We start from the raw sequence: 25402 nt of genomic DNA, 5'->3' as shown, positions 1-25402 counted from the left end.
ATATATGAATAGAATGTATAAAAAAATTCTAGAATACAGCAAAATTATCAAAATGGTTATTATTTTGAGAAGGTGGAATTATTGGGAGATTCTAATCTTCCCACTTTTACTTATCTGTATTTTCCATTTTTCCCAAACACTTAATAATAAAAATACCACTTTAGCATTTAATAAAAATATAATTATTAAGGTAATTATTTCAAAATATAAATTAAATTCAAGAGATTATAATTGTACTCAATATTTTATGAAAATGTGGAAAATCTCTTATGGATTATCCAATAGCTAAAGACTGCAGTACACTCAAAAGTATACAAGTGATCTAATATAAATAGTATCCTCTATTCTTTTTTTAATAAAAAGCAATATTCTAGGCCCTAGGGGAGAAAAATCTATACATCGATAGACTGTAGTTTATATCAGTTCCATCAACAGCATAATCTATTGGTTCCAATAAACAATTTATTTTAGTGTTCTGGTCTCAGAAAATGTGTTGTAGCTTTTCAGCACAGATGTTATTCAGGAAAAAAAATTCTGCTTTTTATTGATCTATATTAAGTATAAACTCAGTTAAGTCACCAAAGCCTCTTATGATCCTAATCCAAATAAAATTTCTTTACCCCAGTGTGTTCCTTGCAACAAACTCCAAAAACACATTGTAAATAGCTCAGTTGGCAAGAGAAACTCAAGGGATACATATTATTATTTCTTTATAAACACAGTCTTACTTCCTTTCATAGAAAAAAAATCTTTAAATGGCATTAGCACCAGCAAACATTTGGCCCAGATCCTGGCATAAATGCCAAGGCATCAATCAGGTTGCTGCCATGCTACTGTCCTACGAATGACCACTATATGGCCCTTCACTTTTTTACGGTTAATTTTCCTCAGTGTATCACAGCTGTAAACAAAAAGAGGCCAAGAAAGACAGACTAGTTCTATAAAAGTGATCACTGACTTCCAGATATTTCTGCTACAGCTATCATTAGCTATAAATGAATTGCCCAAGATATTAAGAGTCCAAAAGAAATCAATTGATAGAGAAAAAAAATCCTGCTGACTCTAAGACATGTGTAAATTCAAGTAATAAACTAAATAGGAAGGGAAAGGTCAAATAAGAGGGTAGGGGTCACCCGAAGGGTGCTGCCTCTTTAAATGGAATAAGCAGAAGGATATGACTTTAATTCAATTAACTCAACCAGAAACCCGGGGCATGTAATATATAAAATGATACTAGGAGAAATTTACTGCCCCAGGACTTTTCCATCTGTGGCTACAGAGGAGCTGCTGCTCCCTTTCTTCTCGGTGCATCTTGCTTTTGCATAGCTCTCTTGTGTGGTCCAAGATCCTGTCCAGCTGGTTTTTTCTGCTGTCTGGTAGAGAGGACTGCTCTGGCACTCACTAGGTGACCTCTCCCATATCCAGCCAGACCACTGGGCCTGGGACCATATTCTGCCTACACAACACCTACTTCACTTTCTCAAAGGGTGGTCCAGGACCACCTAGCATCATATCATCTGGCATGCTTGTCAAAAATGCAGATCTCTGGGTCCTATCTCAGGGCTATGGGATCTGAATCTCTGGGGACAGCAGCCAGGAAGCATCATTTGGACACACATGTTGTGTATGCTCCTTTGTGCATTGACATATGAGAACCAATGAGTTGATGAGCACCATACCACATAGCATGTATTATTAAGCGAGTAATTTAATCATTGTTTTAGATTTTAGACACTATGTTTTAAATATCAAACCCTGCATCTGAAATGTCTATTCAAATATACTACAATGTAAGATATATGAAATGGAAAATGATATAATAGCAAGTATGAAGAAAAGGAAGATAGGCCAAAAAAAAAAAAAAATCCTAAACTAGTTATCATAAAGATAACTAAGAAAATAAGTATTGTGGGAATAAACTTTAAGAAATTATTTTAAATTATTTAAAGTAGCTCTTTCAAGACTTTAAGGAGAGGAAATATTATTATTCCCTGATTTGGCAGTCAGTAAACACTGACTTCCTAACTGCCAAACAAAATAACTTTCTAGCTAGGCATCTTAGACCTCTAGCATCTGAAAGTATTGATCACTTCCTCTACGGACCATATCTTTTCTTCTGGCTTCTGTGACAAAGTCCTTCCCTATTTTCCTTTCTCTATGTATTTCCTTGTGACCCCATTATACACTTTACCCAGTTCTAAAAGGGGATATACCCTGATGTCCTGTCTTTGGCCTTCTGCTATTTACTCTACACACTGACTTTTGGCAACCTCAATAACTACCATGGCTCATGGCCAACTCCATGTTGAAGACTTCTCATTCTTCCAGTCTAGTGTTCTATCTGAGATGCTGTTTTTCACACCCAACTGTCCATTGGTCCTCTTCACTACATATGCCAGTGACAACTCAAATTCCATGTGTCCAAAACTGAACTCATCATCTTCTCCACACAGTTTCTTCCTTTAGTGGTCACATTCTTAAGTCTCTACACCATCATTCATTCAGTCTTCCCTATAAGAAATCTGAAAGTTTTTCTGGAGCAGGGGTAGCAAACTCAAATATCTGTGAGGGCACTCAGGTAACAAATTCATTTTTTATTTAAGTATATATCGCTTAATGTAGTCACTTCTATGTAGTTTGCAAATGTTAATTTATTTAATACTCAGAACAACCCTCTGAAGTATTATTATCAGCCCTAATTTATAGATGAGTAAACTAAGGTACAGATTATAGAACTTGCTCAAGGTCACTCAGCTAGTAAGAGTCAGAATTTGGATGTAGAGATTCTGGCCCAGGGGTCATACACTATGTTCTTTCAGAGAACTGGATAGAGTATAGGCTAATAAGGAGTATAGGGCCCAGAAAACCAGAGAATGCTTGCTTCATCTAACGGCAGTCAAGATCTTTGCAACTCCGGGTCCCAAACTTTTTATTTCATGTCTCCTCAGCACTCTACCACATCTATGGTTCTGTTAATTTTATTTCCTTAATATTTCCTATCTCTCCCCTGCTCCGTCCTCTGTTCTCCTTCCCCTCCACAGCCTTAGTTCAGCCCCAAGTCATTTCTCAATTGGCTACCACTGATTTATTTGCCATTATTCTTGCTTCTCACGAGTCCATACTATACAGCTGGGGCCAGTAAATGTTTTCTATAAAGAGCCAAATAAAAAATATTCAGGCTTTCTGCCATAATTACTCAACTCTGCCAAAGTTGTACAATATCAGTATAGAACAAATGGGCATGGCTGTGTTACAACAAAAGCTTTATTTAAAAAACAGGCGACTCTTGCTCAATAGTTATACTACCACAGTTTTCCTAGTTAACACTACTTCTTATATTGAAACATATTCTACATGGTCCCAAAACCTGAGAGAATATAATAAATATATTCAAGTACCAAACAAACAAACAAACCATGAATGAATGTTTTTTTTTTTATCCATAAGGTGGCAAAAAAAAAAAAAAAAAAACCCTAATAAATTTGAATGAATGTTAAGAAATCTCAACAGGGGAAAATAAAACAAAAAACGAAATATACGTATGGTGGATGAAATGGTAATTTACAAAGAGCTCTAAAGAATCAATAAGAAATGACCGAGGATATAAGAAGTAAATAGTAAAAGGAAAACTACAAATGACCAAAATAGAGAAAAAGATGCTTAAAAAATAAAAATAAAAACTTAAAAAATAAAAACACACACAAAAATCTTTTTCAATTATCAAATAGGTAAAACTGGTAAACATTGCTATGCACAAGCACAAAATATGGAAGGAATCAGATTCCCATATGCTATTGGAAGGAATGTGAATTATACTATCTTTTTAGGAACAAACTGGTTAATCTATCAAAATTATTGTGTTTAAAGCTAGCAATTACATTTGTAAACACTTAGACTCATAAGTGTACAACAACTTATGTACATAAAAGTTAATCACAGAATTACTTTTAATTGAAAAAAACTGGAAACACCCTAAATGTGCATCTGCAGTGGTTTGGTTAAGTAAATAACGGCAGTTCCATATACTGGTATAGTATGCAATGAAATATTGTCAGCGAAAACTATACTGTTAAGAGAAAATGGCAAGTTGTAGAACTGCTGTATGTGTGAAGAATGATCCTATTTCTATTAAAATGTAAAACCATAACTATTTATATCTGCATATTGTATATATATAGAAGGTCACATTTTTAGCAGAGATTTTATCTAGAATGGATGAAAAAAGTACCTTTTCAGTTTACAATATACTTCTGTATTGTTTGAATTTCCTTTTCTTAAAATAAGTTTATATTAATTTAGTAGCATTTAAAAGCAACTTAAAAGATAAATAAATAAAACAAAGTGATGATGTTCCCCTAAAGAACCTTCCAGGACTTTCCACTGGCTGGGGTATCACAGCCAAACTCTTTAGCATAAAATACATGCCAAAATAAAATGGCCCTGCTTAACTCTTCAACCCCAGCAAGTGCCTCTATGTAACACTCAAGTCATACTGCATTACTCAGGCACACTACAGTTTTCTGAATATGCCTGGGTATCTGCTTACACTCCATGCCTTTTCTGCTTAGTAAAGACTCATTCACTTCAACCCCCATGACAGGCAGAAACAACACTTCCTTCTCTGGGTCCCCATTCTGCCTTATGTACATACACATCTCTTATGGTACCTATAACATTAATTTCTCTAATGATAGATATAGCAATAATAGTCATATTAATAACAGCTAATTAAGTGCATACTAGGTGATGGGCAGAGAGGTGTTTTATATGCATTATCTCTAAGGTACTCTAAGGTTAAGAAATTGCTCAAGATCACATAGGTATTAAAAAAGAGCTATAGGTTTGAAACAGAAATGTATCTGACCACAGCTGTTTATTATTTTATATGTGTATGCGTATAAAAAGTACGAAAGTACCAAAAATCTCCCCATTAGACTATCAAATTCTTAAGGACAGAAATCATGTGTGAGTTATCTCTGTATCTCTAGCATCTAGCACAAAGGGGTATGCATAAACACCCAATAAATATTGAAGGCAGGTAGTCTCATCATCTCATTCCACCCAGCACACGATGCATGGATCCTCTCTTCAACTTCTATCAAAGATGATGATGATCTGTTTCTACTTGGATAGTTCCAATGACAAGAACCACTGCCTTATGAGGCAACCCATTTCACATCTAAATAATTTTCCTAAGAACTCTCATTCATACTGAGAGAATCTGCCACCCTGTTAGCAAATGCAATCTCTGTTCTGCCTTCTAAACTATAAATAAGCAGCACTGTTCCTTTAAGTCGATGGAGCTATGATGTTTGAAGATTGTTAAGCATGTCTTCATTTGCCTTTCATTCACTATCTTTCTCCACGCTCCCTTCTCTTTTCTAAGCAAACAATCTCATTCCCCCAGTGACAGAGTTTCTTATCCCCTTCTCCTTGTGGTTACTCTCCTAGAAGACTTCAATCCATCAATTCCCTCTCCAAAGCAAGTCTCTACCTAGTAAGAAGCATTGTACCCAGATATCAAAAGTACTCAGCAAGTATACAGCATGATTTCTGTCCTCAAAATCTTAGGAAAATATAACATACATTAAAGACAATCAGGTGTTTACCTGTAATTATTTGAAAACTACCCTTGAGGTCTCCCACATGCCAGGCACACTGCTGGGTACTTTAAAACAGCAGTCCCCAACTTTTTCGGCTTCAGGGACCTGTGCTCCTATGAGAATTTAATGCCTGATGATCTGAAGTGGAGCTGAGGGGATACTAGCGCTAAGGAGCAGCTGCAAATACAGATGAAGCTTCGCTAGCTTGCCCACTACTCACCTCCTACTGTGCGGTCTGGTTCTCAACATGCCACGGACTGATACTGGTCCACGGCACAGAGGTTGGGGACCCCTTCTTTAAAAGCATTATGTGATTACATTCTTAAAATGATTTATTATTATTCCTACTTTATGGATGAGGAAATTGTCTCAACAAAGTCAAGGAACTGCCCAAATTCTCACTGGTTAGTCAAGATCATAACCAGGATCTGAACTCAAGTCTGCTTGACTTCAAAGCCATATTCTGGGTTTTGAAAAGAGAGAGTTGGGTCAAGAGCAGGCAAGAGAAGGCTTCACGGAGAAGCCTTGAAAGGATCTGACTAAATATGAGAGGCAGACTGGTCGGTGGAGGAAAGAGTATGGTAAAGTGGAAGGGGTCAGGGAAGGAAGAAAAAATGTATGTTTCTGGGAAGAATCTAACCATTTCCAATTACAATGTACCTTTAAAATCAGGCAGAGTTGAGCCAGGAGGCAATACAGAGGAACTGTAGACTCTTGAGTAGGTTAGTAATATATGAAAACAACTTTTATAAAAGTTAGTCTGGTAGCCCTATGCAGTATAAATTGCAATGGGAGGAGAATGAAGGCAGAGAGAACAGTTAGGAGCTGCTGCAATAACCAAATACCTCATATGTTTTGGACCTGACCTAGGATAGTAGCTTCAGAAATGGAGATAAGAAATCATATAGGCATTACAAAAGATTCTGCTGGTAATAGCTGGATGTTAGACTGAAGATGAAGGGTAGAGGAGAAAGCAAAGACTGATTCTAAGATTTCTCATCTGGGGGAAGTAAAGAATGCTAGTATTATTGACAGAAATGAGACAATCAAAGAGGAGAACCAATCTGCAAAGTGAGCAGGAGACATGTAAATTGATGTGTTAAATGATGGCGCACACAAAGAAAGAACCTTCTGCTGATAAGAGAGGTCACATCTGATGCCTACAGACTGAGAGGCCTTGTTTTTTGGGTGACATACTAAAATCACACCTTGTTTATAGTCATTCGTAACACATCAACAACACCCAAACCAGTTGTGTAAATTTTGTCATTTATACAATCTAAAGATAACTTCTTTAGAAATATGATTCCTTGCTCAGCTATCAGAAAACATTAAGACATAATTTCAAGACCACCTGAAATCAGTCTCCGTGTTTTAGAGTCACACTGTAAGTTTTACTATCATTCTTTATCAAATTCCTATCTCTATGTGTTCTCCCCTTCTAAAGATTTTCTATAAGTGAGTTTAAGTGAGTTTGATCACTGAGGAAAGAAGTTTTCTGGTTTACCTCCTTTCACCATGGATTTCAGACTTAACTCTCTTGAAAAACAAACAAACAAAAAGAAACCACTCTTGTTCTGACCTTCTCTACTCTCAAAAGCCTCTCTGTCTCATCTGTTTAATTCTTGATTTTGACTCAATAACATTATTTCCCACTTTCTGTCCTCAAAGAGTACCTGGTATAACTTTATCACTTACTCATTTCTTCTCCTTATTCTCATCCAGGAAGAAAAGGAGAGACCAGGTTTCCATCTGCAGAATGATCCAGAACATGTATTCTAAACAGGGTTAGCCCAGAATAAGCTATTTCTACGTTTAGCTACGAGTTGGGATGATAATAACAAAGCTTTGCCTGACTCACAGGATGGTTGTAACAACCAAATGACATAATTCGGGGTTAATACCCAAATGCATGCAATAAAAATTGGTGCAGTTTGCTACAATTAGGCAAAAAATCTGGTTCTAAACTTCCTTTCAGAGAAGTGCTCAAAATCCCTCCACACTTGGGGCAATCCCAGACCTCTACAAAAGCAAAACATAGCAGTGAGCCGGGAGTCCCAGTGGCCACTGTGAGTTCACTGCATACCAAGCACAGCAGTGCAGTCAGTTCTGCCTGCAGAACTCAGACAGAACTCATTATCTTACTGCATCTTTAAAGGACAATAGGTGTAAAAACACAAAAGACAAGGATGTAAGCAGGATAAGTATTCTACTTTAATTGCAAATAAAAGAAAATCTTTTTAGTACAATACATTCAGTACAATGCTATTTACAATTCTGAGTAAATAGAATTCAGAAAACTTGATTTTGGATTCCAACTAAATTGAAGAGAAGAAAAATACTAAGAAAGGATCTGCAGTTTAAAAATATTCCTTTTGGGGCAGTAAATAAAATTAGCTTTTTGTTTAACTAAAAACAAAGTTTCAAGTAAGAATCTAACTATACCAGAAAAACAAAGTACCTGTGAGCTTGATTTTGGATAGTCGAGCCAAAATTCCTGGCAAATCGTCCACATGCAGCTTCATCTCTTTCCACTGCTTTTCATCTTTTGTCTCTTTTCCCACTTCTATTGAGCCTTGAATTATTGAGGCAGATTCTAGTTCTATCAATTCCTTTTCACTTGGCTTTCTGGACAAAGATAGGCTGGAGGGTGAAAAAGGTTTCATCTCATATATTTCTGCTTTGGCTTGACCCGAAGATGTTTTTTCAAGGAAAGGAGATGCCACTGGTTCTGGCTTTGGTTTTACTTGCTGGCTGAGACTTCTGTTCAGTTGCGTGACATACTAAATTTAAAAACTACATATTACTATACAAAACCCAAAATGCTCTTAAATGGTTGTTACACCTTCTATCAGTCCAACTTTTATGGTACTTGAAAGATTTTCCTATAACTTTATAAATACATGGTAAATTAACCAATATTAGAGTGTTTGGTAAAATGGAAATCACTAGACTAAGAGATATGAAGAATACAATTAATGCCTTGGCACTGGTTTTCAAATTCAATGGTTCAGAAAATTCTAGAAATTTAAATTCCTTGAGGGAAAAATAAACTTATTTCTTATTCATCCCCTCTAGAATTTCCTCTAACATAGAACCAGAAACTGGTGGTTTAACATTCAAATACAATGAAAAAATTTTCTATAATCAAGAACCCAAATCATTGTTGACTTTCCACGCTCCTAGGCAAACAGTGCAGAGGAGCTCAAGATAGTGCATAATCCATGGCTAAGCGACACTACAGCACGGTGTATGAGGAATGAATGTGGGTTTTAGAGACAGACAGTCTCTACTGCTTATTAGCAAGAAGTAATTATTACTAGCAGCCATGAGGCACTTTATAGTTTTATATAATGTGTATCATTATAGTTAAGTAGTTATGTAATAGATATCTCATTTAAGGTTTTCGACAGGTGTAAAGATAGATTATTATTCATATCTCCCTCTTTAATTTACAGATGAGGAAATCAAAGCTTGAAATAAACTGACAAAGCCATGAGTCAACAAGCAGCTAGTTATAGGTGGCCCTGGGACTAAAAGCCACCTATCCTGATAACTAGTTAAGTAATTTTTCCTTTACACATACTAGTCTTAGAAGGAACTACAAAGTCATGAATGAATCCAGAGTTCTGTTTATGTACAAAAGGCATTATACATATTTGAGTCTCTCTTCGAAATATCCATTACCCTTGAACCCCAACTTAAAAAGTCTAAACATTACTGGAAATTTAACCCTTTTATCAGAACAATGAGTTTTATAATATTTTAAGTTTTAAGTTAAAGTGGACATTTTAAGTTAAAAAAGATGAGATGAATGTCAAATAGAATTTTAAATTATGAATTTGCTATTATTTCATGCTCTAATAATAAGTTCTTAGCTATCAGTTCTCCATTCTATGACATTTTTCTATTTGAGAAAATGGCAAATGCTCTCACTGGTAATTTGGAGTAAGTTACCATGTTGCCAACAATACTATGGAGCGAATCTAGATATAGGTCTACAAGAGGACTTAGATTATCAATGTCTACTACAAAATGCCTAGCAAATTACAAAAACTGTTTGAGTACTTAGAAGTGCATGTGTTTAAAAAACTTTTAGATGCACTGCTAATATAACAAGAGGATTGCACTGTTAAAGCAATTATTTCTGTATCACTGATGTATTTAGAGAACTTTAAAGAATTTAAAAAGATGTATTATAACATATAACAGTTCAGCTTCTTAATTTTGGTGTCAAAATATGCCAGAAGTTTTCAAGCTTTCTCCAAATTTAATGAGTAAGTTCAAGATCATACTTTAAAGCTCAGAATTATTCTGGTTTTGGTTAAGAATAATCAGAACAAGAGATTAAAGTTTTGAATAAACTTAAAAGTACACTAAATGAAAGTCCTTTTCAAACAGACTTCCTACAACTCTTCTTATAATAGTAATTTCTAAAATTCTCTCATACAGAGAAAGTAAAAGCAAATAGCAGAGTAAGAATTGTCTTCTGAACATACCATACGTTTAAGAAAGGTAAAGTGCTGAAATGTAATCCACTGCTTATTGATGTTCCTAAAATGATGCATAAACTTGTGAGGGGATTCCTGCACAGCTCTTCTCTCTAGATACCAAACACATCCTCCTACCCGACCTGTAATAGAGAGAGAAGGGGAAAAATAGTTAAAATGATTGCTAGATTAAATAGTTAAAATGATTGCTAGATTAAATAGTTAGAATGATTTCTCATCAAATGACTGCACCTATCCAGAAGCAAAGCCAGCACCATGGTAAGCAATGCACATGTGATGGGTCAGAACTCTGAAATTATTTAATCCAGATTTGTGAATAAATGCAATTTATTAGCCCAATTTATTGTTTAAGTCAATGTAATTCTTCAACAGGACTAAGGAAATTTTTCATTTCAGGATCATTATGCTTTTATTATATTAAGTGCTGAAAAGATATTTTTAAGAAGAAAATACAAAATAATCAATTTAGTCACTTTTAAAAAATATAAAATGGGCATTTTTTTCTCAATAAATAACTGTAAACTGGAATATATATTTCAGATTAATATTTTGGCCAACTAAAAAGGTGAGGAAATAGTTCCCAATAAGGTATGACTCTATCAATCTACTTAGGAAGAAGCTATTTTTGTTGTATAAGAATCTGGCTTTTAATCATTATTCTAAACCTCTTCTCAAATATCAGCAAATCCAATGCTTCTTTGTAAAGCCTCATCCCAGTCAAGCCTTCAAAGTGTAATGGTACAGATTCTCCCTTTCTTTTTAAGAATCTCTTCTCCCATGGCTCCATGACACTAATAGTTCCTGGTTCTTTCCACCTACCACTCATCACTTCTCAGTTTCCTATGGTATCTCTTCTTGCTGTATCTGCCATTTTCAGACAGGTCTTACTGTTCTGAACATTATATATTGTCCCTTAGCAAATGCAATTATAGGGTAATTTTTAATCTTCAACCCACTTCTACAGTCACTATGCCTATCACAACTGCTCTTTATCTCCACATGGATGAGCTGCAGTGTCTTTAGGAACACTTTATTCTCACCCATATCTCTGCTCTGTTCTCTATTACAGATAAAACCATTACCTACTTAAGACCTCAAGAACATCCTGAATTCTTCCTTCATCATTTAATAACCATCAAGTCCAGTAAACTCTGAAATATAGGCCAAATTCTTTCCATTCCTACTGATCCAGACCCTTATTATCTTACATTTGGATTACGGTAACAGTCGTAGAATTCAAGCCAGTCATCCCAACTTCAGTAATTTCTTTTGTTCTCCAATTTAAGTTCCATAAAGCTAATGGTTTTCTTCCTGAAGCTCAGAATATGCATCACTCACCCAAACGTGTACATATAACTCAATGTAGCAACACTCCTCATCACCCTCCACTAAGACCACATACTTCACAATTTTGTTCACTTTTGTTTATGTTGCTCACTAGCTTGCAGTGTCTTGTCTCACCTGTCAAATTTCCAGTCTCATGTAACTACCCTCTCACTTTATATACTTTTTTATGGCACTTCTTAATGCAAATTGTTTCCATTTGTTTCCGCCATAATTTTTAGTTCCTTGGTGGCTGGGACTTACTCACTTTTGCTACAACAGCCAGCAGAGTGCTTTCCATATAATAATGAAATAATGTTTGATCATCTCCACAGTTTACTTAGACTGTGAGAAGAACTATCACTGCCCCTTGCAATACATGGCAATCATCTTAGACTGGAGATATGTCACTTCTTCACTGAAATCAGATTCTCAAACCTCAATTACAAAATGCTTGTTTTCCATTTATGTGAATGTGTGTTTGCCTGCATATGTATACATGAAGGAATAGTAGCATTTTTCGAAATTTTTTGAAATCAGTTTTTGGATATTCCAGTTTTATTTATATTTTTACTGGTGCATATTTTCCCTTTTTGGCCTTAACATTGTTATTTAAGTTAACAGGATTTCAATATTGAACAATTCTGTCAAGAAGACATCAAGGTTTTACTGTTCTGGGCCTTAATTTCAAAACCAGTTTTGAGTTCTTCACGTCCAGTGAGAAAAGCATGTTGCCAGGAGGAAAATAAAATGAGGTGAGCAGACAAGTAACTGAAAAGTCCTGAATTTTTTTTTAATGGCTATAAAATACTTTGAATTTTTTGAAGCAAACTCAGACATGACCACTAGGTATGTAATATAGTCCCAGATTATCTCTCTGGCATCCCTTCTCACCATGCTGCTTCCACAGTGGATCTTCAAAGTGGATCAGAGTAAATCATACAGACCAATTACTAGCATTATTGGTGATTATGTTCATAGCTTCAAGAAGCTAAACCGTCTACTAATTCCTTACGAGGAATGAAAAGACTGATCCAGCAAAAAACCATGTGGGCCATATGCAGCCCACTAACTGGAACTGGGGAATTCTGAGCAGCCAAGTGGAATTGTCCTATAGAAAGTCCAAAGTACAAAACTGAAAGGCAGAAAAGCAATGAGTCTGTTCAAGCACTAAGAAAGGCTTAGCCCTAAGAGAATGAGTGTCTATGGTCAGGATCAAAGAATACTCACAGTCAGGGATAGCAGAAAGCAACAAAGAAGCAATTCAAAAAGAATCACAGACCTTTAAAAAACCTTTTCATTGTGAAAAATTTCAATCACATACTAAAGCAGAATACAATGAGCCCCATTACTTTTCCCTCAGCTTCAACAATTACCAATCTTGTTTCATCTATACTCCAACTTCCCGCCCTCTTTCCCACTTTTTGAACCAGAAGGGACCTTTAAAAGTATCTAGTTCAACTGCCTCATTTTATAGATGAGTAAACTCAATTCCAGAGAAGTCAAATAATTTGTCCTGACATCACACAGACCAGAAAAGATCCATAAATAACAATGCCATGAGAAAAAAGTCAAGAAATTTCAGAATCACAGTGATCTATATTGCCAGATGCTGCAGAGAACTTGTGATACATGGGGCCTGAAAAGTTTCTGGGATCTGATTTAAAAAAGAGTCCCTGGATTCACCTATCCATCTCTAATATGGACCTGTGGGAACACATTCCTCATACAGCCCTTCGTCATCACCCCAAACTACTGGAGTCAAAATAATTTCCAACTTCTTCTTTAATATCTCCAACAGGGCAAATTCCATTCATTCACAAATAATTACTGAGAGACAACAATGTACACCAATTACTGTTCTGAGCACTGGGAGGCACAGAGGTGAATCACAGAAAAATTGTCCCTGCCTTCACAAGATTTACATTCTAATTGGGAGAAATATATGATAAACCGGTGTACATAAATAATTACAGACTGTGCTAACCATGATGAGAGAAATAAGCTGATGTGAGAAAGGCAGGAGCTCTATTTATATAGGATAGGCAAGGTAGGCCTCTATGAAAAAGTGACATTTGAACTGAGACCTCGCCGAGGGCCAAAGAAGCACATTCCATCTTCAACATACATAGCTGTTAGGCCCTTCAAGTAGGAGCATTACATCAGGGACCACGATGAATGGTCCAAAGCTAAAAAATCTGAAGCTATGGCGCAAGGTCTGCAGTTTTCATCATTTTCATTATCAAAATTTACATCATGACCATTGATATTGTAAGAAAGCTTCTGAGTGGGGACAAAGCGCTTTCCTTGTCCTTATATGCCAGTGGCTAGGAACGGACGCTCTTATAAGTCAAAAGACTCGTGGAGCCCTAAGATTCTACCCCGTCCTCTCTTTCCAGCTTCCACTCTATGAAAATCGAAAGAAACACTAGACACCGCCCCTCCAGGGGACCGGAACGGAGGCAGCATGAACAGCCAAAGACACAGTGCAATACTAGACCTTAGCCCTGTGGCCTCACCACTAAAGGCTACTCTCTAGGTCACATCCTCCCACCGGTGCACAGCCGACCTCGCCAAGGGCTCCCAAGGTTGCAGCAAGCCGGAACCACAGTGTTGCACGTGGCAAAAAGAGAACTTTCCCAAAGTCGTGCCCGACAGCGCGTGCAATACCTGTAAGGAGGCGTGAGGAGAGAGTTTGCGGGGATGCGGCCATAACGTAAGAGTCTGGTCGCTCCCCGGGATGCCCGTGTCCTCTCGCCTCACCGGCTGCTGGGCGCCGCCATATTTCTTCCCCGCCCCCAGTGGGAAGAGAGACGCTTCCGGTTCGTCACTTCCGCCGGTAGGGAAGCGGAAGGGAAGGACTGTGGTTGTTGGTATTTGAAACCGGACGGACCTGACAATGCTGAACTGAAGGTCGGAGGCATGTGGTACTTTGAGGAAACGTGAGAAGCACCGTGTGGCTATGTTTTCTGGAAGAAAAGGCTGCATGGGGATGGCGGGCCCACACTTCCCGGTCCCAGAGGTTTCCTGGCGTTCTCTGGCCGGATTTGAGTGACCTCTTGGCGTGGGCGGGGCCTGGCTGCGGACTGCTCGCGGGCATCTTAAAGTTACGTTTGGAATACTTCTTGGTGCTCGAATCGCCAAGAGAAAATGGTCCTTGGGACAATGCCTCCACCCTCCAGCCTGATCAGTTACAGTTTTCGTAATTTCGCTGTCAAATGGGAGGAGCGATGAAGTCTAGGTTGCGTGTCCCTGATCCACACCAGAGAAGGGAATTCTCAGAATATCTCAAGATGAAGAAGGTGCGTATAGCGGTTAAGATTTCAGGCTCTGGAGTGAGATTTGTATTCTACTTTGGGCTCCACCTCCTGACCCTTGTGACCTGCTTGAGCAAATTTCCTGAACCTCGTTATCTAGCTGATAACAGGAATAATAATAGCATATATTGTAGGAAATGGTTGAGAAAATCAGATAACGTATTTCTAGTGGGTAAGCAAGTGCCTACCACATATAAGCACTAATAAATTATCAATAGTGCTGTGATTAATTACTAGGGCAGATCTCAGCAGCCCTCCATGTGTTTTTCATGTTGGAGTTCCACAAGTACACAGAAGAAAAAAGATTTAGCTTTTGAAAAAGAAGAGAAAAATAGGTAACTGGGATCTATAAGGTCTATTTCTGTCTGTCTGCATAGATGGGGTGAGAGCCATTTTGGCTCACCTTAGCTAACTGCTAGGCACAGGGGATACTGAAAAAAATAAGGCTCCCTGATTCTGTAGGAGCTTACACTATACCAGTGTGGGCCAGGGTTTTGTTAATTAATGGAGTCGGTGTGATGGGGGTAATAATGTAGAAAGTGCTGCAGAAACAGTTAATACTTTCCTTAGGTCAGGAAAGTCCTCAGAGGTTTAAAGTTAGTACTGAATTGGAGGAACAGTAGATTTTTTTTCCTGCATATAAGAAAGGGAAAGGATATTTCATGAAGAGAAAAACAGTTTCAATACTATGTTAAACGTTTTGAACCGCCTTATTATTGTTATGGCGCGAACGATTCTGAGACCCACAGACCCAATTGAGATTAATTATGAGCCTTTATTAGCCAGCCGGCGACTGACTCTCTACCACGCAGGGCTGGAGGAGATCAGCCCCGAGCTTTCAGAGGAGGCAGCTGATAAAGCTTAAGACCATATCCTGGTGGTCTCCTGAACAAGCAAGCAGATTACGGAAGTGGAAGTTGGCTGTTAGCATATCTTCGCCCGGAACAACACCCTTAATTAACAAGTAAATAGATTACAGAAGTAGACACTGGCCATCTTCATATATTATACAATACACTTCCTAAACCACACACAAGCAAGTAGGACAACTTCTGGTATCTAAAGATATTTCTTCCCTGTAGCTGACTTAGCTAGTTGGCTCACTTGAAAATTTTCTACCCTTAACAATAATTTTCCATGTGCTTTTATAAACATCATGTTTATGACTAATATGTTATCCTGTTTATGACTAACATGTTAAGGCTTAAAGAGTTTTAAGTGACCTGTCCAAAGTCACCTACTGTGCTGAGCTCCAGAACCAAGACAGGAATCCCTGATAACTGTTATAGTGTTATTTCCACCATGCCATACAGCATTAATCACCTAGCATCTAGAAGGGTCACAGCCTCTGTGATTTATAAAGCACAGTATTTCAACTTTGGCTGCCTGTCAGAGTCACCTGTAGAACTTTAAAAATTACAGATGCCTGAGCCACCTTCAGACCTTTTAAATCAGAAGGAGTGTGGAGTGGATGGAAGGGACCTATACTTTTCTCTTTAAAGCACCACGAGTGATTTGGGTACACAGAACTGAGAATTACTGGACTCCTTTTTTAACTGGACATCACAGCTATGTGTAAAAGTTTGATGAACACAAATGTTTTATTTCATAAACTCAGAAAATACGAATTCCCAAGTTCTCTAGGCTTATGATATACACAGGGTTAAATAGACAAATTCCTCTTTGGCCAACAGATTTTTCCTGTATTTAAGTCTTTTACAAATATAGGGCCAAGGTATAATCAAGTACACAAATGAATGCATAGGCTATTATTGAGAGAAACCAGAATAAATGTTTTATGGAAGAAATGCCTAAAAGATGAATACATTCTGGTTTGATTAGTCAGGAACTGCATTCACCTATCTAATATTTGTAATTAAGTTAGCGTAGGCTGATAATACCAAAGTAAACCATCCTGAAAAGTAATCTCTGGAGATACTTCTGGAAAGAAGAGGGTTTCGTGGCCAATACATTGATTTAGCACCCCGTAGCTATCAGAAAGGCTGAGAAAACAGAAGAAGATTGCAGTGATTAGATTGGCCAGTCACAATCCATCATTGTGGACCTAGATGTTGCTGTTCCAAATACCATGAAAACTTGGGAAATGCTGGCATTACATACAGCCAAACAAAAACAAACAATTTTGGAGATGAGAGCATCTTCATATTGACAATTTTTTTTTTTTTTAATTCTAAGGTGAATCAGACTTCCTGATTTCAAACTATCTTGTTTCATTAGACTTACTCTTCCTGGACAAGTTTCCTTAGAAAATGCCATATATAACCTCTGCCCTTTAGTCAATGTAGAGTAATAGGACTTATAGAAGTAGGCCTCAGGTATCCATACAGCTCAGCTTTCTCATTTCATAAGGATTTGAAAACTGAGGTGTAGAGAGATTAATTTACTCTAAGTGATAGAACTTTGTTTCCAGACATCCAAGCCAGCATTTTTTTCACATCACATTATCTTTTTGTCCTTCACTCTACCTTTAGCATCTTCACTAATGAAATGATGTAGGGTCCTACAATTACAATATTTATTTAATTTTGGATTTGGGGATTTTTACATTTTGAGTAAAATATGTTTTGTAGATTGTTTTTAGTTATCTGTTTATTTTGTTCAGTATTGCTTATAGAAAGAGATGCAAAGAATTAAAAACATTTTTAGCTAATAGCATAATTTTAAATATCCCATAATTACTGAAAGTCATGTTGTATCATTCAATCTTATGTTAATGTGCTCATTACAGTTATCACTTATGTATTTTTAAATATGATTCTCAATAATCAATGTAAAGCTTTGTATCTTGTTTCTTAAAATTAATGTTATTAAACTTTACTTAGATAATGACTCCTCTTATTTTCCTTAATGTTTCAGCATTCAGTTAAAAACTGAGCTATTCTCGAATCCCACTTTGTCCTGTAATGGATTTGCTTCACAATTTGAAGGCAAAATCTCAAATAAAATTTCTCCTTGGAGAGTTTTTCTACATGTACTGAATTTTATGCATATGACATGACTTCTGAGTAGATGCTCGTTCAAAGTCCAGAATAAATACTACATTCTCAGACTCCCTTGCAGCTTAGTATGACTCTGTGACCAATTCTGATCAGTGGGATAGAAGCAAAAGTAATGTGTTTAACTTCTAAGTGTCCTTAACAGTAGAGAGCAAGTCTTCCCTTGCTCGCTGGAATTCACATAAGATGGCTGGAACTTGAATAACATCTTGGATCATGAGGTCCAACATTTGAACAACATATGATCACATAGAGGCCAGCAGAGCAAGGAGTTTTGGGTACCTACTGGATATGGAACTGCCATCCTAGCCCTGGACTGATCACATGAAGAAGAAATAAATTTCTCACGTTTTTAACACACTATTACTTTGGGTTTTCTCTCGTCTGCAGTACTTCTTAATTCAAACCAATATATCCTTAATGTGAGTATAGATAAACAGTAAAGTTAAATGAACAAAAATGCCTGGCTCATACCTCAAAAAAATGATGGCTGTTACTATTAAATGACTATGCTTCAAAGGCAGCAAAGATAAATGTTAATAGTTTTAAAATATTAAAATATTTAGGAAATTTGGGGTTATAATATTCCAAAAATGTGTTGGAATAAAGCAGCTTGATAAAGTTTATGGAACTCAATCTAGAAAAAGGAATTAAAAAAAAAAAAAAGATTTGTATGTTCTTCCTGTGCTATTTAAGGATAAGGGCAGCAGGAGTTTAGACTGTCAGTCCCAGTTTGTTAGACACAAGATCTATGATGTGGAGAATGGGAATTATTTAGAAATACTCCTAAAGATCATTCAACTTCCCTCGCTCTGGTATTCACCACATTAGTTTCTCACTTATCATTTTTACTCTATGGTTGACTCTAGTTAATATTCTTTAGGATGAGGAAAGAAGAGAGCCAACATGGGTAGGATAGGTACAAGTATATTACTGGGCATGTTGCTAAGAGTCCAGCTTTTGGAGAGAGTCAAAGGAATTAAAATAATGGCTTTCCACATAATATCTTCTCTTTAGATTCAGTCTTTTGAAATTACTGGACTTTGGATTTTCCTTTCTTAAAGTATATTCCTCACCCCTACCTATCACCATTGATGGTTCCTCCTTGGTCCCATGATTTTGAGAGTAGATGTTGACAAGACAGGTCTAGGTATTCTTGCTTCTGAGAGGCCTTTTGCTTTGAAAGGTGCCCAGGAAAACGGTGGATGCTCAGGCCCTTTCTAGTCAGATAGGCTCCCATTAGATCTAACTGTTCAAAGTTAGGGCTTCCAAGTGGTTGTACACATCCAGAACCTTTCTGTAATAAACAGTAGCTTTTATCTTCCCTTATGCTTGGAGGCTTAGTTAAGGTATCTGCTGTTATAAAAGGCAACTTGGATGTGGAGAAGCATAGAGTATTTCAGGACCCTGTCTTTGTCTCTTTTGGCAATGCTACTTAGACTAGTCCAGTCTGGAGATAGAAATTACATCAATTACATGAACAGATAATTTAACATGAAGATTAACATGTATCAAGTTGTTAAGTAATGGAAAGGGTGAAAAGAGAACTTTAAGGTGTCACAGATGTAGCAACTATAGGAAGCAGCTGCCACCTCTATGGCTGGGGAAACAAAAGGAAGAAGTCAGGATTATTACAGTGCAGAAATGGGAACAGGGGCACTGTGCTACTGGCGCTGTGGTCTCTGAGGGAGACTTGACCAAGCTAGTTCTCTCTGTTTAAAAAAAAAAAGACAGTACTGGGCCTAGCGGCTGCTACAGAACTGAAGAAGCAGTGGAATAAGGCTCACAGGAAATGCAAGCAGGTAGGAAGCAGAAGGAGGAAGTCCCTCCTCCCTTTTCCAGTCCTTCAGCATTGCTATCCCCTATTGGCAGAGCCAAACAGCTTTCAGGAGTGTGTCTGGCAGACTCCCAGCCCCAGCACCACTAGACACAGATTAGAAGGGTAGTTTGGAGCCAGAGCAGATAACCCCTGTGAGCTCTTATTGAATAGATGTTCTACTCTAAGCGAACAGATAGATTCAAGTTTACAAATCAGCCTCCTCTGAGCCTGAGTAGCATGAATCAGTTCCCAGGATCTCTTAACAGTTCTTCCAAGGTAACTGATAACAGGATGAAATCCTAGTCCAAGATCACTCCAATCAACATTATACCTAAGCTATAACCTGCCAGCTACCCTTTTCCATCTCTACTCCCCAGGGATCAATTCCATCCATGACTTTTGGAATACCAAAGGTGAAAAGTGCAGTTCAGGAATGCAGAAGACAGAACCAACCCTAGGAGATGAATTGTGATTGCTTTAAGTCATTCACTTTCATATGATACTCCCTTTCCCAGAGTTTCTTATAGCTAGAGATATCCATGTTACCCATTTCTGGTTAGAGAGATAGGAGAAACCTACTGGCAAGTTTTCTGTGAATAATTTTGTTTACTGCTTAAAGAGCCAGGCATGCAAAGGCAAGTGCTCTCTCGGCCTTTCCCCTTTTATTCCCAGGAAGGAGGACTGAGAATGTTATTCCTGACATGGACTCAGCCATCTTATAACTATGAAGTGACAAGCATGAGGACAAAAAAAAAAATATGCTGAGGATGACAGAGTGGGAAAAGTAGAGTCCAGTTTCTTGATGAAATTGTTGAGCCACTGCACCAAGTCTGGGGCATCTATATCTACAGATTTATTGCTACAAGTATATTGTTTTGCTAAAGCTACTGTTTAGTTTCCTGTGCATTGCATCCTGGATGATAAATTCAACAAGTAGGATAGAGGAACTGAGCAACCTGGCATCAAAGATTGCTGAGGACAGATGACATAAAGAAACAACTGGAATCATGTCAGATATCTGAAAAGCATGTCATGTTTAACAAAAATAAAACAAATTGAATATAGTCCCTGTTTCTAATATGATATGATCCACAATGGTTTAAATAACACAAAAATGAAAGAAGAAACTGTGTAGATTAGTTTCTTTCTTGCTTTTTTTTTTTTTTTTGCTATTTACTGTGTGTCCAACTCTTCTGATGATGTCAAAATGTCTTGCTTTCCTGGTTCCCTCCTTCTCGGCATCTTGGAGCTTAGTGAAGAATACAGTGAAATGTTCCAAGGGTAGCAGGAAACAAATCCCATAGGTTGAGAAAATCATAACCGGTAAAGAGCATCCTTAAACATTCATTTTTTTTTTATTTGCTACTAGGAACTCTTAAAAACATTTCTTATATATTCTGGTAAATGACCCATCAATATTATAAAAATAGAGAATTCCAAGTACAAGGAGACTTGCAAAAGGCAAGTTAATAAGAAGAATCCCAGAAAAGTTTTTTCTCAAAACAATAATAACGAATAAGCTACTGGGGAAGCACAGACGTTACATCTTTTCTAAAATTAGTTACTAGTTCTTGTCTATGGACATACTTCCTGCATTTGTATGTTTAATATAATCAATAGCAGAAAATGAAGATGTTCATTTTTTTAAAATAAATGTCAATGCATGTTTGCAAAAATAAACCACTTATTTAGTACCTACTTTGTATTAAATGCTTTATCATGACATCTCATTTACTTTTCGCAAGAACCCTGATACATGGTATTCCCATTTTCAGATGAAGAGCTTGAGATCTTAAAAGGTTAAATAATTCTCCCAAATTCACATAGGTAGAAAGCAAGTGCTACAGCTAGAATTTAATCCTGTCTGATTCCAAAGCATGTGTTCTTAATCCTAATACTGGACTGTCTCCCATATTTTATGTATTATAGAGTCCTCATTATCTGGCATTTTTTCATACTAGTCTAAAGTTTCACATTTCATCAAACTAGTGAAGTTATTGAAGTTTGGCCTCCAAAATATTGCTTGATTTTACATTTTCTGACTTGGGTTCAATTTCCTTTGACCTGAGTTTCCATATTTATAGAATAGGAATACCAATACCAGGTCTACCGCTTAAGTTACGTTGCACTTTCAATACTTAATATCTGGTGTTCATATCTGGACACCTTCATGTAATACTCATTCCAAAGGCCTATCTTAGACTGACTGAATCAAAAGTCCGGGTGGTAGGCCTGGAATCCAGTTAAGAAAAATGACATTATTTTATAAAAATCACATAAGCTTTGCATAAAAATGTCAAGAGTATAAAAAAAGAAAGCATTTCCAGGGCTACCCCAAAAAAGGTGATGGTGGTGATAACAGTGATGGGGACAATAATGATAACAAATAACACATTCTCCTTATTATATTTTTTCTATGTGCCAGAAGTAACATCTCATCTCATCTAATAACATTTAACTTCTCAACAATCTTATAACTACCACGTTATTCACATTTTTTAGATAAAGTAATTGACACTCAAAGTCTGAGAAATCTGTATTCGTTTACTAGGGCTTCCTTAACAAAGTACCATAAACTGGGTGCCTTAAAACAACAGATGTGTATTGCCTCCCAATTAAGGAGGCTGGAAGTCAGAAATCAAGGTGTGGGCAGCAAGTGCCATGCTCCCTCTGAGGCCTCTAGAGGAGTATCCTTTCTTTCCTCTTCCAGCTTCCAGTAGCCTGCTTGGTTTGTGGCAGTAAAACTCTGATCTCTGAATCTGTCTTCACATGGTCATCTTTCTTCTGGTCTCTGTCTTCACAAGGATCTGCATGTGTGCGTGCATGCGTGGTGCGTGCATGTGTCCAAATTTCACTCTTATAAGGACATGAGTCATACTGGATTAGAGTCTATCCTAATGACCTCATCTTAATGTCATTACATCTAGAAAACCCTGTTTCTAACTAAGGTCACATTCACAGGTACTAGGGGGATAAGATGTCAACATGCCTTTGGGGGAGACACAATTCATCCCATAACACTATCCAAGGATACAATGGCTAGTAAAGTGTGGAATTAGGTTTGAATTTAGGTGATGCTAGAATCTAGCCCCTTGGCCATCAGCCACCACATATCCCATCTCAGTGGAAATTGTATAGCAATGCCTTGAGAAAGGGAAAAGTATAATAAATGAAAAAAAAAAAAACTTGCAACTATTCAGTAGAAATTTATTTACAAGAGCACAAAACTTTAAGTTGGTCTCAGACATTTCCTCTGCAATAGTTGGATGCCAAATGACTCCGTAGGGTTTTGAGGGGAAAAGTTATGAGCTAAGAACTTTATACCCAGCAATTTGTCTTTCAGTGGGACAGGCAGGCATTCTCAAAAATGCAAGGGCTCAGAAAATATTCCACTTGTTGAAAAACTATTTGAAGATACATTCCAGTGGTTCATAGGGTTTAGGATTATATAGACCAGAAAAAAAATCAAAAATAATTTAGAAACCAACATAGGATTGCCAACTTTTAACTTTGCAAAGGAGTTTAAAACAAATCAAACTACCATCTCATGCACATATAAGCGCTTCATAAAGGATAGATTATTTTAATGCCAAAAATATTAAAAAGATATCAGGTAGCTATTTAAATTGAATAGTTTCTCTTTCTGAAAAGTATTCTCATTTAATATATTTTACTTCAGAATAGTGAAGACCTTTTTTCCATAGATAAGATCTCATCCATAAATGGGTGTTTGAAAACCGAGAACTGACAGAAACACAAAGAAAGACGACTAACTGAAAATGAGTTCTGGCTAGCATTCATGATTTATGTAACTGAGGGAAAAATATTATTTGAAACTGACTGTAATCATTTCCATTTTCTAAGGAAAATTTCAGTGGGAAAATAAATCTTTGCAATGCTACTCCCTTCTACATACAGAGGATGGTGGCGAGTAGAAAGGAGATAACTTGTTCCCTCAACCAACATCTGTGTTTCCATTTAGTCTTTTCCAAGTTCTCCTGAAAATATCCACGAAAGGACCACTAGTTTAAAACGTTTGCACATGCACATGTAATTAATTGTTCCTCTCAAATTCTTGGTGGGAAGAACATGTCTGTATTCTTAGAAACCAGGGGGTTTCTAAGAATTTCTGCAAATTAGAGTATAGGTGAAGCCAGATTGAGGGAAAAAAAAAATGTCAATCTATGATTCATGACATATAAAAGGTGAGACTCATGTATGGAGAAAGACGAGGGGCCAGTCAGCAAAATTCAACCAATATCTCCCTCCTCAAACTTAGAGCAAGAGGGGCTAGGAGCCAGGACAAACAGAATCTGGGAGTGAGTGTATCAGGTACAGACACAGAGGCTGTTTGAAGCATTCAATTGCATTTATACTTGGAATGAGTTCCCAGGCTAAGAAAATCAGGGCAGCTGTGAAGCTGGCTTAAAACTGAGGAAGTGGATTCCAGTTGGGAAGTAGTGCCTTGGAGCATTGCCTAAGTGTGGGGCTAGAACTACGATCAAGATTAGAAGCTCTTAGGCACAGCAGTGAGATCCCTACCTCCTATCTGTTCCCTTTCTTACCTGCTAGGCAAATGGACCTCTTATCTGGTATAAAGGAATAATATGGTACATCAAAACATGATTTCCCTATCACAATAATAGACATAGCAATATTTAGATATAAACTGAATGAGAACATTTTAACCTTTACTGAGGGACTATACTATGGTGATGAATAAATACTCAAATCTAAATGGCTTGACACAAAAATTTTACCTCTTGCTCACTTAAAGCTTGATGCAGCTTGGGTGACTCTTCAACACTGCCATCTTCTAAGCAATAACTAAAAGATCCAGGCTGCTTCCATCTTATGGGTCCATCATTCTCAATATGTGGTCTCAGTGGTCACTCTGTTAGGGGAAGAGATTGTGTGAAAGACTCACATTTACTCTAAATTCCCTCTGATCTTAAATGGCAAATGTTTGTTATACTCCCAGCTCATTGGTCAGAATTAATCAAATGGCTCCAACACAACAGCAATGCAATTGCATCTGAGAAATTCAGGTGAGCAGTGAAATATGCAAGTATTACTCTGTCACAGAAACATAAAAGAAGACTTGAATGAAACGAAAGACTTCCCACATTTTTGTATTAGGAGAGAATATTGTAACGATGTTAATTCTTTCTAATATAATCTATGGCTGTAACACAATCCCAGATACAGTACCTAATAAATGATTCCAAAGTTTTTCAGGAAGAATAAATGAGTGAGAATAGCCAAGAAAATTTAGAAAATAAAACAGAATAAGGTAGATCTCTCTGCTAAGGTGTTAAAATGTGCTGTAAAGTTCCAATAGTTAAAATAACTTGGTGGTTCTTGCCCAAGAATAGATAATGAGATCATTGGAACAGAATAAAAAGTCTAAGAACAGACCGAAGTATTTATAAATATTTTAACATATTTAGATAAGGGTGGCATGTTAAATCAGTATGGAAAAGAGTGCTTATGTTAAAAACAGCATGGAGCCACTGATCATTACTTGGGAGGAAAAAATGTATGCCTGTACCTCACTGTACTCCAAAATTTATTTCAGGTGGATTAAAATGTTTAAATGAGTTAACAGAGGAAAATATAGTTGTGGGAAGGATAATCTAACCAGAATTTAAGTCATAGAATCCAAAAAGATAAAGACACATGCATTTTTTAAGATAAAAATTTTAAACAGTTTTGTGTCCCAAACAGCAAAGCAAGCTCAAAGGCACTCGAAAATGAGGAAATTGCACCATATGTGACAGACAAGGGAGTACCACTATTAAAATGTAAACAG

At 37.0% G+C, this 25402-nt stretch overlaps 1 protein-coding gene and 1 long non-coding RNA gene across 2 annotated transcripts in view; one reads left to right on the top strand and one right to left on the bottom strand.

Annotated features, from left to right (window-relative positions):
* COX10 (cytochrome c oxidase assembly factor heme A:farnesyltransferase COX10) overlaps window positions 1-14261 on the bottom strand; it is a 117315-nt gene extending 103054 nt beyond the window's left edge. Inside the window, exons 1-3 of the mRNA XM_039847399.1 lie at window positions 14108-14261; window positions 10103-10236; window positions 8065-8386 (exon numbers count right to left, since the gene is read on the bottom strand). Of these exons, the coding sequence (XP_039703333.1) occupies window positions 8065-8386; window positions 10103-10236; window positions 14108-14150 (499 nt within the window). The 5' untranslated portion in view covers window positions 14151-14261. The remainder of the gene's footprint in view (window positions 1-8064; window positions 8387-10102; window positions 10237-14107) is intronic.
* LOC120589788 (uncharacterized) lies at window positions 14246-18477 on the top strand. Its single transcript, XR_005649566.1, has 2 exons — window positions 14246-14739; window positions 17632-18477. It is a non-coding gene; the product is annotated as an uncharacterized LOC120589788 (long non-coding RNA).
* Window positions 18478-25402: the final 6925 nt, after the last annotated feature.

Source organism: Pteropus medius, unplaced genomic scaffold (genome assembly GCF_902729225.1).
Source record: "Pteropus medius unplaced genomic scaffold, Ma_sr-lr_union100, whole genome shotgun sequence".
In the NCBI taxonomy this organism is placed as follows: domain Eukaryota; kingdom Metazoa; phylum Chordata; class Mammalia; order Chiroptera; family Pteropodidae; genus Pteropus; species Pteropus medius.
This window is presented reverse-complemented; position numbering and strand designations above follow the sequence as displayed.